The sequence below is a fragment of the Bubalus bubalis genome, chromosome 16 (genome assembly GCF_019923935.1).
Source record: "Bubalus bubalis isolate 160015118507 breed Murrah chromosome 16, NDDB_SH_1, whole genome shotgun sequence".
In the NCBI taxonomy this organism is placed as follows: domain Eukaryota; kingdom Metazoa; phylum Chordata; class Mammalia; order Artiodactyla; family Bovidae; genus Bubalus; species Bubalus bubalis.
In genome coordinates, this window is record NC_059172.1 from 56413979 (window position 1) to 56429512 (window position 15534).

The following is a 15534-nucleotide window of genomic DNA, read 5'->3' on the forward strand; positions in this document are numbered from 1 at the left end:
TCCTCCCTCCCCTCCCCCAGCCCCCCCTCCCCCAGCCCCCCCTCCCCCAGCCCCCCCCCCAGCCCCCCCCCCGCGGCTCCTCCTCTCCCAGCCCCCCCTCCCCCAGCCCCCCCCCCCCCCCCCGCGGCTCCTCCTCTCCTCGGAGGGGCTTCCTTCTCGAGGCAGCGTGGAAATCTGTATTCCCCTCCCCCACATCCCAACCCCAGCTGACACACACCCCTTCACCTCCTCTTTTCTTTCCGCTGCTTTCATCTGCCTTTTAAGACCTTTATTTCTGTCTCACCCGTTTTCTGAACTGAGCATTCATCAGGCACTCTTTGTTATCCTTGCTGTTTTTCTCCAAAAGGGGTTAAGTCAAATGATTCTTTTTCTCCCTGTCTTTCTTTCTTTCTCTCTTCCCTCCTTCCCTTCCCTCCCTCCCTTCTTTTTCTTTTCCATCTTCATTTCTTTCCTCTCTCCCTCCTTCCCTTTCTCTATATCCACCCCCCACCCCCTGCCCCTCTTTGATTTATTCCCCGGTGCCCTTTTCAAAGAGAGCTTCAGGTAAGGCCTGTTGCAGTTGTGGAAACAGGTAGTACTTGCATTTGAGGTCATAGCTGGGAATACAGTCAAAGGTAGGGAGGACCTGTGTTGTTCAGGAAACAAGACAGCCTCTGAGGGCTTCCCAGAAGAGAGGGACAGCAACTCTTTCAGCCAAATACACTTTATTTCTTTTCTTTCTCAGCTGACAAGGAATTTAGCACATTCATGGAGCTTCAAATGACCGTCTAGGAGTCTGCAGTGAAGACAGGGAGGGAGGGGGCACAGAACGAGCTCTGGGTTGGGGTCTGTGAACAGGGCAGGACCTCTGCCAGCATTTACCCAGTCCATTCCCACCAAGGGTTTCCAAAGAGAGAGCTAGAAACAGAGAAAGGTAGGTGGAATAGTTAGGGATGGGGCAATTTCTCTGCAAGAGAAAGAGGGAACCAAGGGGAATAGTAATATCCCCTGGGAAAGGAACGAATTGGGGCAGGGCGGGGTGAAGAACGGAAATAAATATCCTGACAAGAAGGCCAGCCAGGTGTGAAGGGGTGAGTAGCTGTGATGTTTCAAAGGATAATAAGGCAGCAATATCTTTGCACTGGGCGCCAGCAGAGAAGGCAGGAAGGAGGCCGTGGGGACAAGGCAGAGGGTGGAAGCTCCCCACAAGGCAGAGGAACAGTTCTCCTGTGGGGTCCAAGATTTGCCCAGGGAACAAACAGGGAGTGGCAGGCCTGGAGAGAAGGCAGACCTGGGTCATTGGGAGATGGTGTCAGGAGTTGTCAGACGCCTCTCTGATTCAGGCCAGCATACAGGTCCCGCTGGCCTTTCCGGATGGGCTAGAGGTGGAATAGAGAGCGGGTGGTCAGCAGGGTGGGAGGAAGTCATTCCTGAGAAAGAAGGGCTTCTGCAGAATTAGCTTCAGAGCAATGGGAAGATCCTAGGCTAGGAGGCAGGAGGTGGGCTCAACTGGTAAGAGAATTGATCTGGTCACCTCCTGTGAACCTTAGTTTTCCCATCTCAAAAACGAGAAACTAAAGGACCACTTCTTAGGGCTTTTGTCAGAATTAAGTGAAGTCACTCATGCAAAAGTAAATGGCACATGCTTGACTGGTGCTCAGTAAGTATTTGTTGAGTTTTTCCAGGCGTGACATGCAAAATATTTAACCATTGGTGGTGCATACACACTGATCAATTAGAACAGTCCTGGTGATTCTCTGCCATGCCAGGCAGTAACTCTTTACTTGCCAAATCAGCTGGTAGGTACATGCTGGTGGGATGGCAGTTATGAGTTTATGGTGTTTGAGTTTGGGTGTATGATATTCCCCATGGCTGCTCCTGAGCTAATTAATGAATAAACCAGAGAAAGAGGAGTGACACCGCCACCCCCACTGCTTGTGGTTGTGGGAACCCTGCAGCCTTTGAGATGACCGCGTTCTACCATGATAGATGCAGAGGTGGGCACATGGTGGGTTGTCCTGGAGCCCTGAAGGAGGGGCTTTGAAGTGTCTGACAGGCCAGGTGGACAGTCCCACCTGTCCCTTTCTCCCCTAGAAAGACCCCTCCCCCACTGTGTCCCTCATTACCTCATAGTCTGGATTGGGTACAGGGGGTGGCCTCTCCCTGTTTTGTCCTGCAAAGGAGGGAAGGGAAAATGATTCATTTCCAAGAGGACACACCAATCTTGTGAAAATGAGACCCAAATCCAGGATGGCGAACTCCCCTCTACTTCTCAGTTTTTTCTGTTCCAGCTGCTATTTTTCTTTGCCTTTTTTTCATCCCATCTCTAATGACCCTACACAGTTCTTACCATTTTGTGACCTCAGCTCAAGGTCCTTCCATGGTTTCTGAGTAATCTGAGATGGGATATTCTGTGTCAAGATCTTGGCCATACCATGACTGTTCTAGAGAAGCTGTCTTGACCTGGTCCAGGCTAGACATCCCCCCCTTGGTGGGCATCTCCTCCATGATCTTACCCCGGGGCCTGCCGCCAGCACCCGCTCCTCTCGTCATAGGCGAGGCCTTGGCCTTTCGGCTCTTGCTCCAGTAATACACCAGCAGCAGCAAGCCCAGAGTGACACAGATGTCAACCACGATGATTGTGGCCACCTCCATCAGATTCACCTCCATGCAGTTCTCACACACTGTGAGGCAGGGGTCGGGGGAGAAGAAGAGAAATCCCCCAGAAAGGAAGACACAGGACACCGGAGATGAGGAAGGAACAAATGAAGCTCGTTCTCGACCTTTAGTACTCATGTACCTGCCATGGCCAGACACCCCTCCCTCTGCCCCCAGGCTGCTTCAGCACCTTTATAACAACAAACGAAGTGTGGTGTTCATGGGTAGAGATTCTGGAGTCAGTCAGACAGTCCTGGGTTCAAATCCCAGCTACGTGACTCACTAGTTGTGAGAATTCAGAAATGTGTGTTGAACCCGCAAAGCTTCTGTTTCCTCATATATAAAATGAAAGTAAGATAGCACTGAACCCATATACTTGGTAAGAGGATTATATGAAATGCCCGGGCAAGTGTTTGTTTCAAGCACTATTGCTTGAAACTTAATAAGCATTCATTGATTGTTACCTGTCATTATTGTTTATGATTATGCCTTAGTTTATGACATTTTCATAGAGTAGCTTTGAGTCCTTTTTGCAAATCCTGAAGAATTCATGTCTGGATAAAGCATCAGATAAACTAATATTGGGGTTCCATATTTTCTGGACAGGATATAATGCAGACAGGATACCCAGTCCCGTCTCTTGGGAAGTTGTTTTGGATCTAGTGCTAAGGTTACCCTATCAGCCCTATATTGATCTTTAATCTGTATTTCAGAAAACACTGATGATGTGTGGCCCCAGATAGTCTTGGATTGAGTGTAGGAGAAGCACAAAGCTGCCAGGGAACTGTAAGTTGGGTAAGGGGAAATCCTGAGAATGTGCTTTTAAGATATCCTCCCTGAAGAGTCTAGTAGAGCTTGCTCTGAAGACTGTATTACCTCTTGCTTTCAGGTACAGCGTGTGTGCGGCCTCCTTGTTCCCTTCGGTCGTGTAGCACTGATAATAACCACTGTTGTCCATTTCTGAAAAGTTATTCAGTAACAGCTGTTTCCCAGTATAGCCTTTCATTTGTTCATCATTTTTTTTCCATTGTATTTCACCTTCAGACTCTCTAGGGCACGTCAGCTCAACAGTGTTTCCAGAGATGGAGACTTCATATGCTGGGGAATGGGAGAGAAGAGAAGGGAAATTTAAAAAGAGAAACCAGTAAGATTTAAGGCAAGTTAGTAGCCAAAGAAGCAACCAAATGCAGAAAGTCATCTGACATCCTAGATCTCAGATTTTCTTGTCAAAAGGCGACTCTGTTGGCTAAAGGGTATGAAAGAGGAGAGATGCAGGAGAAGGGGCCCTAGAGAACCTCCTGAAGATGACTTCAGAGTTTAGGCATGGACATGGGGACTTGGAAGGAGAGGGTGAAAATAAAGAAAATCTATAGAAGTCCTTATTTGTAATGTTTCTAAAATGGGGAGTTAGAAATGTTGGGAGGACCTCAGTTCTTGGGGTTAATCTCCCTCAATCAGGTGCTTCTTCCCAACCACAGATCTGCATCATTGATAGGGCAGGTGTAAAAGACTGAAAAACTTACGTTTCTGTTCATCATTATCTGAAAATGAAAAAAGGAAAGAATGGTAAGAAAATAACCTTGGTTGAAGTTTAAATTGTAGGTAAAAAATTTTGAGTGGGGCTAGACACTGTCTCTAAGAATTCCCAGAGAATTTTTTGGGAGCCCCATGTCTTGAAGATGAGTTATGTACCTGGCCTAAGAAATATGCTCATAGACACAACTCAGGTGTATCAAACAGAGAATGTATCAGCATGTAAAGCTCAAAAAGTCTTAGAATCCTAAAGCTGAAAAATTCTAGACGTCTTCAAACTTATTCCCTTGCATTAGCAAGGGCCATATTCCAGATAGATATGAAAAGGATATCATATCCTTCTCAGAGATAAAGACCTTCATTTCTTTGAATCACTGATTCTTATACTCATCTGTTTTTCATTATTCAGAAGTTCTTTCTTATAACTAACAGAAACCCTCATAGTAGAGATCAAATATCTTTCTTCTTATTCCATGCCACTTTCATGTTATTACCCTTAAACTATGTGAAGTTCTATATACATTTTAAAGAATAATTCTTCTAATAAAAAGTGACAGTATTTTAAATTATATCTCAGTGCAATCAACTCTTAGTTATATATGTTGGAACTATTGGTGTGGACAACTGAAATCCACTAATAAAATTTGGGGATCCAGCCAAATTCCCCAGAGTAGGTAATTTTGCCCTAGGAAATAGGGATGGAGAGCACCCTGGTTTCCCGGAAGACCTGTGGCTGGGACCCTAGACAGCACTGGGCTATGCTTGAGCCTGAATATATAACAGTTGGAAGAGCAGAGCGTGACGCTCAGAGTTACCGCTCTCTCTGTTGGGGGTGTTTTGCTGCAGTGTGCTATGGGGACAGAACGCTGGACTGAATCAGAAACCCTATGTTTGAATCCCAGATCTGCTTTAGGCTGTGTGACCAAGGGAAAATCATTTAACTTCTCTGAGCTTCAGTTTCTTCATCTGGGAAACAGATAAAACATCCACCTCACAAGGTATTTGTGAGAACTAAATGTATTATGAAACTGAAAATGGATGGTGCATTGCAGATGCTCAAGAAAAGTGTTTTTTACTTTCTTTCTTTCCTTCTGGGAGTCCTGCTAATGGAGAACAGAGCAGAGTACTGACTCAGTTGCTTAGTCAGCACTCCAGCTGAGATCATATGGAATGTAAAGTCGTTCTGCAGGTTTACCTATCTAGTAATAATGGGGAGTTGAGTATAATGACAGTAGATCATCTGTAATATTTTGACTTGGAAATAATTTTTCAGCATTGATATTTCTTAGAAATATTAAACTAGAAATCATAAAATAATTTAGAAGTAAATAGAAGTTTCACTCTGCATGGTATGTTTGTTTGGAAAAGCAATGTGAAAGAAATTGCTCACAACTCTTTTTGGCATAAATTCAGTAGTGAAGCGCAGACCAATACAATCTCATATGAGGGCGTAGATGTCTATGCTTAGAAGCACTTGTTTTATTATTATTATTTGGCTGTGCTCCATGGCATGTGGGATTTCAGTTTCTCAACCAGGGATCGAACCCATGGTCCCTGCAGTGGAAGCACAGAGTCTTAACCACTGGACCACCAGGAAATTCCCTTAGATGTCTATACTTAGAAACAGGACATATGCTCACAAAAATTTTGTACATGTTCATAATGATTAAAAGAATGAGTTTCAGGGACTTTCCTGGTGGTCCAGTGGCTAAGACTCTGTGCTCCCTGTGCAGGGGGCTGGGTTAGACCCCTGATCAGGGAACTAGATCCCACAAACCACAACTAAGACCTGGTGTAGCCAAATAAATATTTTTTAAAAAATGAATTTCAGCATCAGATAAATATGCATTTATATTTATATCTCTGATTGGACAATATATTTATTTTCTAAGTCTTGGTTTTCTTATCTGTAGGGTGGGGATGTTCAGAGAGTTATGTGACAAAATTCAGGTAGAATATTAAGGGCAATACCTAGAACATGTATGCCTAGTGAACTATAATGCTTATTATTTAGTCTGCATATTTCCCGTATAATGATAGCTAAACTCTACCAACTGCTTTCCACCCATCAGATGATATTCGAAGTAAATCAATCAATCCTCATAACAACTCTACAAGCTAGGTATCATTATTATTTATATTTCACATGTAATAATGCTATGGCACAGAGAAGTTAAGAAAATTATTCAGACACTCAGCAAGTAAGAAGTTGAGCCAGGATATGATGGTCTAGTTTCAGAGTTAGACTCTTAGCCTCACACTCCACAACCTTCTTCACTGACTGAGATATTGTTCCTTATAAGGTTACTCTTTAAAACTCAACGCAAGAATCACCTCCCCTGGGGAGCTTTCCCCAACTATATCCTTTGTAGAGTTGGCCGCTCTTCTCTTTATATTTTATTTTACTCTTTACTCATAGCAGGAAACAGACTACATTATCAATTATTTGTCTTTCAAATAAGACCATCAGCTTTTTTTTTTTTTTTTTTTTGCCGAACCATGTGGCTTGTGGGATCTTAGTTCCTTGACCAGGGATTGAACCCAGGGCCTCAACAGTGAAAGTAAGAAGTTCTAACAGCTGGACTTCCAGGGAATTCTGAAGACCTTCAGCTTCTTGAGGGGGAAGGAACTAGTGATGCAGTCATATGCATGATCATTTATTCATTTAAAAAACAGGTGTTGAGCACCTGCTCACACACACACACACACACACACACACATATTGAGCACCTACCATGTGTATTAGAAGTAAAAGTAAAGTGTTAGTGGCTCAGTCGTGTCCGACTCTGTGATCCCATGGACTGTAGCCCACTGGGCTCCTCTGTCCATGGGATTCTCCAGGCAAGAATACTGGAGTGGGTTACCATGCCCTTCTCCAGGGGAATCTTCCTGACCCAGGGATCAAAACCAGGTCTCCTGCATTGCAGGTGGTTTCTTTACCGTTTGAGCCACCTGGGAAGCCCATGTGTATTTGGCCAAGTAAATAAGGTGTTGTTTTGGCCTTCAATGAATTCATGATATACACAAAAATTCCAACCCACACCCACATATATATTCTTTCCTGAATGGATACTCAGGAATACACATCACTCAGCTGTAATCGGACCTGACAGTTAGCAACAAACATAGGCACATCTCATACAGATTCTATTGAAAGATAATTATATTTTCTCTCTAATGGTTCTGGCTCTTAGTATTTATTACTGTGATATGTCATGATCATTTTGATCCACATTTGAAAGGAAGTCGTACAGAGGGAAAATCCTCTTACCAGTTTCTTCTGTATCTGAAAAAGAAACTATTCGAAACACTTCTATCAGCTAATAAGATCAGACCCTTCCACCCTGGATTAGGACTCTTCCCTCAATCTTCAGAAAACAATGGATATTTAAATTTCCCATGGCTGCATATGGAAAAACTCATTCATATTCTACATTAAAAAAACTGGTGGCTAATTAGTTATAAAAAAGGGTCCTAAGTAATCATTTTGAATATAATGTTTATTCAATACATAAATATAAAAATATATTTATAAAATTAAAAATACAATTGGCACTAGTGGTAAAGAACCCGCCTGCCAATACAGAAGACATAGAGATATGGGTTCCGTTCTTGGGTCAGGAAGATCCCCTTGAGGAGGAAATGGCAACCCACTCCAGTATTCTTGCCTGGAGAATCCCATGGATAGAGGAGCCTGGCAGGCTACAGTCCATGGCATTGCAAAGAGTTGGACATGACTGAAGTGACTTAGCAGGCAGGCATAAAATTATTACATTGTACCCCTTAAACTTATACCATGTTATATGTCAACTGTATTCCAATAAAGCTAGCAAAAAAGGAAGATCTGTATTGGGCATAAATTAAACAATAAACAAAAACCAACCCCAAATGACCAATAGCATGCAGAACAGATTAGTTTTTCTCGAGTTTATCAGGGCTCTCAACATATCCCATCTGTTAGCAAGGTAACATTAACACATTCTCCATGATATATTTTTTAAAAAGGATTCTAAGGACACTACAATTTAGGCAGATTAAGGCTACGTAATGAAGACTGGCCCAGTGCCTGCCTTTTAACACAAAATTGGTTCACTCAATTTGGAGGAGCTGACTGAAGAGAAAGCCTTCCAATACTGGGATAGTCCTGCCTCTCTGCTATGACTGAGGAGGTAAGTCCAGGCCAGGCACACTCATATGCACGTGCACACATGAACACACATGCACACACACACACACTTTCAGAGTATTTGGACATGTCATTCTTCTTCTTTTTTTTTTTTTTTACTTTTTGGTCATACCCCACAGCATGTGGAATCTTATTGCCCTGACCAGGAATGGAACCTATGCCCCCACACATTGGAAGTGCAGAGTCTTAACCATTGGACCACTGGGAAGTCCCTGGACATGTAATACTGAATGTGGACTCAAATGCTGCCCCAGAGGCCTATTTAGTGCATCTCTAGGCATGCATTCAAGCCACAAATCCTCCACAAAAAAACTCACATCAAATAGGAAATGAAAACTTGGCATTGTTTTAGTTGGCTCAATTCTTTTCTTCTGAATAGTTAACACTCATTATTTCCTATGATCTCTATTGCATTCCTCTTCTTGGCTAGAACTATCCCTAGACTTACGGCGAAAGGCAAAGGAGAAGATGAGAGAAACCCCTTTTATTGGTCTCTGTAGGAGGTCTAGTGAAAACATTCATAAATATAAAACAGATGGGCTGATTTGATAACAAGGAAAGAAAAAGCATAACTCACCTTGTGCCCAAGCACCAACTAGAAAATAAATAAGAAGAAAAGAGTTAGTAAATGTTGTGAGTGACTGAAATTCCAAGCAGAGAAAGTTCTATAGTCTAGTCTGACCATTTCTGAGCATCTGCGGTCCTTCCCACCCATTTCTGGATCACAGTTAACCCTATACCCAGTGAGTGATATGGACTTCTGGGTACTGACCCGGGGTTTCTGGTCCATTTGGGATGAGACAGAAGAAGGAAGCATCTAGCGTTAAACATGAACACACAGCATTTGACAAACAGACGTTAGAAAATATTGAGGGGTGCTTCTGGGGAGATGGAGAAATAGTGGGAGAGTTTTGCAGCCCAGCCTCCATTTTAAACAGAAATCTCTTGACTGTGGAAGAAAAACAAGCTCTGGGTTAAGTGCAAAGATTGAGATTCTTGTTCCGTCTCTGACTCCTGCTGGTCTGATGGTTCGGTTTTTCCATTTGTTTTCTTCTTGAGACAGAGATGAGAATACTTGAAACCAATTACTCATTAGCTAGAGCCTGTGCATTGAAGAGTCCGATCATATTTCCACTGGGTCCTCCAGAGTCCCTGCACTCAGCAGTAATCCGGATTCTCTGTAATGACCAGTTTCCCTGACATCGCCTTCAAGTTTCATGTGTACCTGTTTCATCAACAGCCTCTATATTGGATGAGACACCCCTCCCACTCACCATAACCAGAGCAGCCTGGGCACATTCTCATGAGGCCAAACCTCTAGGGGTGGTTGGGTCTTTGGTATTCCCTCTCTCTCCCTTTGCAGAGCACAGTATATACTATGGGGCTGTAACCCAGTGCCTTGAGAAATCACACTCTGCACCTTGACACTCCAAACATGTTCCCTGGTAGGAGACAAATGAGCCAGAGAGCTCATTATAAAGGCAGAAGGGCAGTCCCACTCCGGACCCACTGAAGCAGAAGTTGAAATTTAACAAGATTCCCCGGTGACTCGTGTGCACTCTCAAGCTAGAGAAACCCAAGATGAAGCAGGAAGTGGAGACGCCATGGCTGTAGCTCTGAGATGCAAGCCGCAGCTGTGATAGTGTTTTCTAGATTTCTAAAATAAAACCCTCATGAGCTATTTGGCCTCACATCGTGCCATCATTAAGAGCGCAGGCTGTAGGCAGTTCTGAGTTCCCAGATCAGCTTCAGCACTTACTAACTGTGGTTTTAAACAAGCTATTGAACTTCTGTGAGTACTAGTTTTTCACCATCTGTAAAATAGGGCGGAGGTCCCCAACCTCTGGGCCACAGATGGGTACCTTCGTCAGATCAGTGGCAGCATTAGATTAGAAGCAAAGTGCACAATAAATGGGATGTGCTTGAAACATCCTGAAATGAACCCCCCACCCCAGTCTGTGGCAAAATCGTCTTCTACGAGACTGGTCCCTGGTGCCAAAAAGGCTGGGGACCACTGAAACGGGATACATATAACGTTTACCTTCCAAGGTGGAGGTAAGGATTAAATTAGTTAACACAGGTAAAGACCTTTTTGTAGCACGGTATCTGGCACTCTTACTGAGTGCTGTTTACTACAGCAACCTTAAAAAAAAAAAATCTTTGTCCAATATGAGCTATGGAAAGCCTCTTAGTTACTTATCAATTTATATTCCACCTTCCTTCCAACAGGACTAAAGTAATCGAAAGCACTTGGTCAACTGAAAAGGACTGGAAATTAGGAAGTGCTTCATTGTCTCAGATACTAAGCTTGCTGTATAGTTGGTGCAGAGTTTGGGATCAACCATCTACTCTCCTTGCAATAAACAGTGAAGGTTAACTCCTCTAATCCCCTTTGTGTTAGTTCACAAGGGCTGGGCTGTTCTGACAGAACGAGGTTTTTCTTGGAGGCACAAAGATCTCCTTGCTTTCGGTAGATATGATCACCTCAACTGCTTTCCTTTAGCTGTTCTCTGAAAGGTCTTCTGGGAACACGCTAGCCTATCCCTCGTTCCCTGTGCTAACACCACACAAACACTTCCTTACATCTTCTAGAAAATGAGGCTCCTTGATACCCTGGGCAGTACCAGGTTAGGCAGTGAGCCTTCCATGGTCTGGAGAAACACCCATCTTTTCATTCCATCCTACTCACCTAATAAGAGGCAGAGTCCCAGAGCTCGCCAGAGATTCCCCGACTGCATCCTTCCCTCACTGGACGCTCACTCTACCTAAGATGGCGGAGGCCAGTTGGCTCACAACTTCTGAAAAAGAAACCAGAGGACTTTTTCAAAACCCCTGCTGGACTTGAGGACCCTGGGGCCATTGCTCCCAATGCTGGGATGAAAAAGGGGGCTTTGTAAGAGAGAGACTCACCATTTTCCGAAGCAGGCACCTACAGCTGGGAGGGGAGGCGGGTTTCTGAACCCCACACAGGAAGTGTGAAGGGGCCTCTGGGCCTGAAGGGTTCTACGTTTGAGACGGAGGCAGCCACCTGGGTTGGCTGGGGAGAGTTGGGCCCCGTGTCCTCCCATTGGATGAGGTAGACCTGAGGTGCTGTGAAAAAATACCTGCAACTTAGCTGCCCAGGCCTTGGCACATTGGGGGCTCCCTTCTCAGATACCCCTCCTCACCACACAAGCTGTGACAGGAAGAGAGAGGAGCACCAAAGAGGTGCTTTCTTTATGGCATACGTGGCTTGGGCCAAGGTGTTGGTTTGAAAATATATGTTGATTTAAAACCATGAGATGCCATTCTTTTTTTGCCTATAATATTTACAAAAATATTTTTTAATTGTAATATTCAGCATTGGAAAGGGTAAAGAGTGACAGTCTTAGAATCTGCTGATGTGAGTATAAACGGTTATCAGATCAGATCAGATCAGTCGCTCAGTCGTGTCTGACTCTTTGCAACCCCATGAATTGCAGCATGCCAGGCCTCCCTGTCCAGCACCAACTCCCGGAGTTCACTGAGACTCACGTCCATCAAGTCAGTGATGCCATCCAGCCATCTCATCCTCTGTCACCCCTTCTCCTCCTGCCCCCAATCCCTCCCAGCATCAGAGTCTTTTCCAATGAGTCAACTCTTCGCATGAGGTGGCGAAAGTACTGGAGTTTCAGCTTCAATATCAGTCCTTCCAAAGAAATCCCAGGGCTGATCTCCTTCAGAATGGGCTGGTTGGATCTCCTTACAGTCCAAGGGACTCTCAAGAGTCTTCTCCAACACCACAGTTCAAAAGCATCAATTCTTCGGCGCTCAGCCTTCTTCACAGTCCAACTCTCACATCCATACATGACCACTGGAAAAACCATAGCCTTGACTAGATGGACCTTTGTTGGCAAAGTAATGTCTCTGCTTTTGAATATGCTATCTAGGTTGGTCATAACTTTCCTTCCAAGGAGTAAGCGTCTTTTCATTTCATGGCTGCAGTCACCATCTGCAGTGATTTTGGAGCCCAGAAAAATAAAGTCTGATGCTGTTTCCACTGTTTCCCCATCTATTTCCCATAAAGTGATGGGTCCAGATGCCATGATCTTCGTTTTCTGAATGTTGAGCTTTAAGCCAAGTTTTTCACTCTCCTCTTTCACTTTCATCAAGAGGCTTTTTAGTTCCTCTTCACTTTCTGCCATAAGGGTGGTGTCATCTGCATATCTGAGGTTATTGATATTTCACTTGGCAATCTTGATTCCAGTTTGTGTTTCTTCCAGTCCAGTGTTTCTCATGATGTACTCTGCATATAAGTTAAATAAACAGGGTGACAATATACAGCCTTGATGTACTCCTTTTCCTATTTGGAACCAGTCTGTTGTTCCATGTCCAGTTCTAACTGTTGCTTCCTGACCTGCATACAAATTTCTCAAGAGGCAGGTCAGGTGGTCTGGAATTCCCATCTCTTTCAGGATTTCCCACAGTTTATTGTGATCCACACAGTCAAAGGCTTTGGCATAGTCAATAAAGCAGAAATAGATGTTTTTCTGGAACTGTCTTGCTTTTTCCATGATCCAGCGGATATTGGCAATTTGATCTCTGGTTCCTCTGCCTTTTCTAAAACCAGCTTGAACATCAGGAAGTTCACAGTTCACGTACTGCTGAAGCCTGGCTTGGAGAATTTTGAGCATTACTTTCCTAGCGTGTGAGATGAGTGCAATTGTGCGGTAGTTTGAGCATTCTTTGGCATTGCCTTTCTTTGGGATTGGTTATGGTCTTTCTTAATTTTTGAGTATGCATCAATCAAATGGTTACAGTGCCAGGCACTGTGCTGAGGGCTCTAACCAACAGTTCTCTAAGGACTTCCTTGGCAGTCCAGTGGTTAAGACTCTGTACTCCCAATACAGGGGCACAGGATAGATCCCTGGTCAGGAGCTAAGATTCCACATCCTGAGTGGCATGGCCCCAAAGCAAACAAACACAAACAAACAAAAAACAAACTTCTAGAGTAGATATTAGGGTTTCTCTGATGGCTCAGTGGTAAAGGATCTGCTTGCCAATACAGAAGATGTGGGTTCCATCCCTGGGTCGGAAAGAACTCTTGAAGGAAGAATTGGCAACCCATTCTGGTATTCTTGCCTGGGAATTCCCATGAACAGAGGAGCCTGGCCAGCTATAGTCCATGGGGTCGCCAAGGGTCGGATGTGACTTATCAACTGAACAACAACAAGGTAGACATTAGGGTTAGGGTGTGGCCTCAACACAAGCAAAAAATGACCCTCTAAGACAGGTATTATTTTCACCCTCATTTTATGCTTGAGTAAACTGAGGCTCAGGTAGGTTATCTAAGTTGTCACAGATTACAGAGCTGGGGTCCTCAAAAATATTTTGGTGAAATTCATTGAATTAGTAAATATTTGATATCTACCTGGCTGTAGTATGTGCTGGGTGCAGTAATAGAACAGTCACAAGATAGATAGGCCTCATGGAGGATGAAAGAAATGTGGACGTAAGCTGATTATTTCAGGAGATTGATGCTGAGAAAGAGGAAATACAGGGGCTGTGGGAGTGATAGAAGGAAGGCCTAATGTAGTCTGGGGGTAGGGAAGGTCTCCCTTCTGAGGGTGGCATCTAAGCTGAAACCTGCTGGAGGCCTGGAGTGAACCAGGAGTGGGGGAGGACAAGGAAAGTATTCCAGACAAGAGGGAGCAGCATGTTTGGGGCCTGGGGATGAGGAAGAGAGACCCATTTAAGAAACCGGAAACTCAGAAAGGCAAGTAGCAGAGGTAAGAAATGGAACTGGAAACTCGGCAGGGGCCAGATGGAGAGGGATTTGCAAGCCTTGTTAAAGATTCTTTTTAAAAAAATTTTTAACTGGAGGATGACCGCTTACAATGTTGTGTTAGTTTCTGCCGTACAATGAAGTGAATCAGCTATATGTATACATACATCCACTCCCTCTGGGACCTCCCTCCCACCTCCCATCCCACCCCTCTAGGTCATCACAGAGTGCCAGGCTGCCCTGTGCTCTACAGCAGCTTCCCACTAGCTATCTATTTTACATACAATAGTGTATATATATCAATGCTACTCTCCCAATTCATCCCGAAAGATTCTTAAGGATTATTTTAAGGGTAATAGGAAGTGATCAAAGAGTTTAAAACAGGAGGATGACAGCATCAAATTCTTTAAAAATTTTTAAATGAAAAAATTAATTGTGGAAGTAATATATGCATGTTACGGACAAAGGAAGAGCACAGAAGAGTACATACAACCGTCTCCTGACTCACCTTGCCTTGGCCCTATTCCTCTCCCTAGAGAAAACCACTTTCAACTTTGTAAACTGTTTTTCTGGTGGTTACCTTCTTACCTCTAAATGTGAGTTGTCATCATTTGGGTTCTCTGGGAAACAAACTGAGATGGAGATTTGTGTGCAGGTGGCTCACAGAGGGAAGAACAGGAACAGCTCTGGTCAGGGAAGGAAGTGGGGTTGGCCAAGGGAGAAGGGGAGCTACAGTGAGAGTTCAGCCAAACCAAGGGGAGATACCAGGCTAGGATTGTGTTGTAATAGGGAAGAGCTTCATATTCTATAATGAGTTAATCACTAAAGGAATGTTACCTATAAGTTAAATTATACATAATGGCTCATCGCTGGGAACCCTGGCTCCCAGGTAATGAGAGTTAACATGAAATACCTTTGTTCAGCTCATAGGAAACATCCTGACCAGGTTCACCTGTGAATGACTGCAGGAAGGAAGAAATTAACACAATCTCTCCTGACTCTGGCTGGAACCAGGACTTTACACCCTCCCCTTTGGGAAGATGGTTCTTTGGGATGCTAACCCGCCATCTTCTCAGTCTTATGGCTTTTCCAATGAAATAGCTATTCCTTGCCTCCATAACTCCTGTCTTGATTTATTGGTCTGTCATGAGGTGGCTTTCTGGTATTTCTGTGGTGGCTCAGATGGTAAAGAATCTGTGTGCAATGCAGGAGAACCAGGTTCAATCCCTGAGTCAGGAAGTTCCCTTGGAGAAAGAAATGGCAACCCACTCCAGTAGTCTTGCCTGGAGAATTTCATGGACAGAGGAACCTGGCAGCTACAGTCCATGGAGTTGCAAAGAGTCGGACACAACTAAGCAACTAACACACACACACATGAGGTGGCACTAGTGGTAAAGAACCCGCTTGCCAATGTAGGAGACTTAAGAGATGGGGG

The 15534-nt window shown here is 44.2% G+C and overlaps 1 protein-coding gene across 3 annotated transcripts; it reads right to left on the reverse strand.

Annotated features, from left to right (window-relative positions):
* Positions 1-687: 687 nt before the first annotated feature.
* On the reverse strand, positions 688-14841 carry CD3E (CD3e molecule). 3 transcript variants are annotated; one of them, XM_006044703.3, is made up of 10 exons: positions 14688-14840; positions 11267-11446; positions 11046-11154; positions 8934-8951; positions 4161-4178; positions 3514-3735; positions 2496-2663; positions 2106-2152; positions 1271-1358; positions 688-775 (listed from the first exon to the last, which is right to left on the reverse strand). In XM_006044703.3, the coding sequence occupies exons 3-9, from the start codon at positions 11092-11094 to the stop codon at positions 1302-1304; spliced, it is 579 nt and encodes a 192-aa protein (XP_006044765.1). In that variant the 5' UTR covers positions 11095-11154; positions 11267-11446; positions 14688-14840; the 3' UTR covers positions 688-775; positions 1271-1301. The 3 variants fall into 3 exon arrangements, with proteins under 3 accessions (XP_006044765.1, XP_006044766.1, XP_006044764.1); XM_006044704.4 differs by having other exon boundaries at positions 688-1358; positions 11046-11151; positions 14688-14841; XM_006044702.4 differs by having other exon boundaries at positions 688-1358.
* Between the last annotated feature and the right edge of the window lie 693 nt (positions 14842-15534).

Excerpts from the sequence above, each read along its gene's own strand:
- CD3E (XM_006044704.4), bottom strand. The coding sequence starts at position 11,094 with ATGCAGTCGGGGAATCTCTGGCGAGCTCTGGGACTCTGCCTCTTATTA. Across the intron at positions 2,664-3,513 it reads GCTGTACCTGAAAGCAAGAG|TGTGTGAGAACTGCATGGAG; the intron begins GTAATACAGTCT and ends CCTGCCTCACAG. Across the intron at positions 2,153-2,495 it reads TGCTGGCGGCAGGCCCCGGG|GACAAAACAGGGAGAGGCCA; the intron begins GTAAGATCATGG and ends CCTCCTTTGCAG.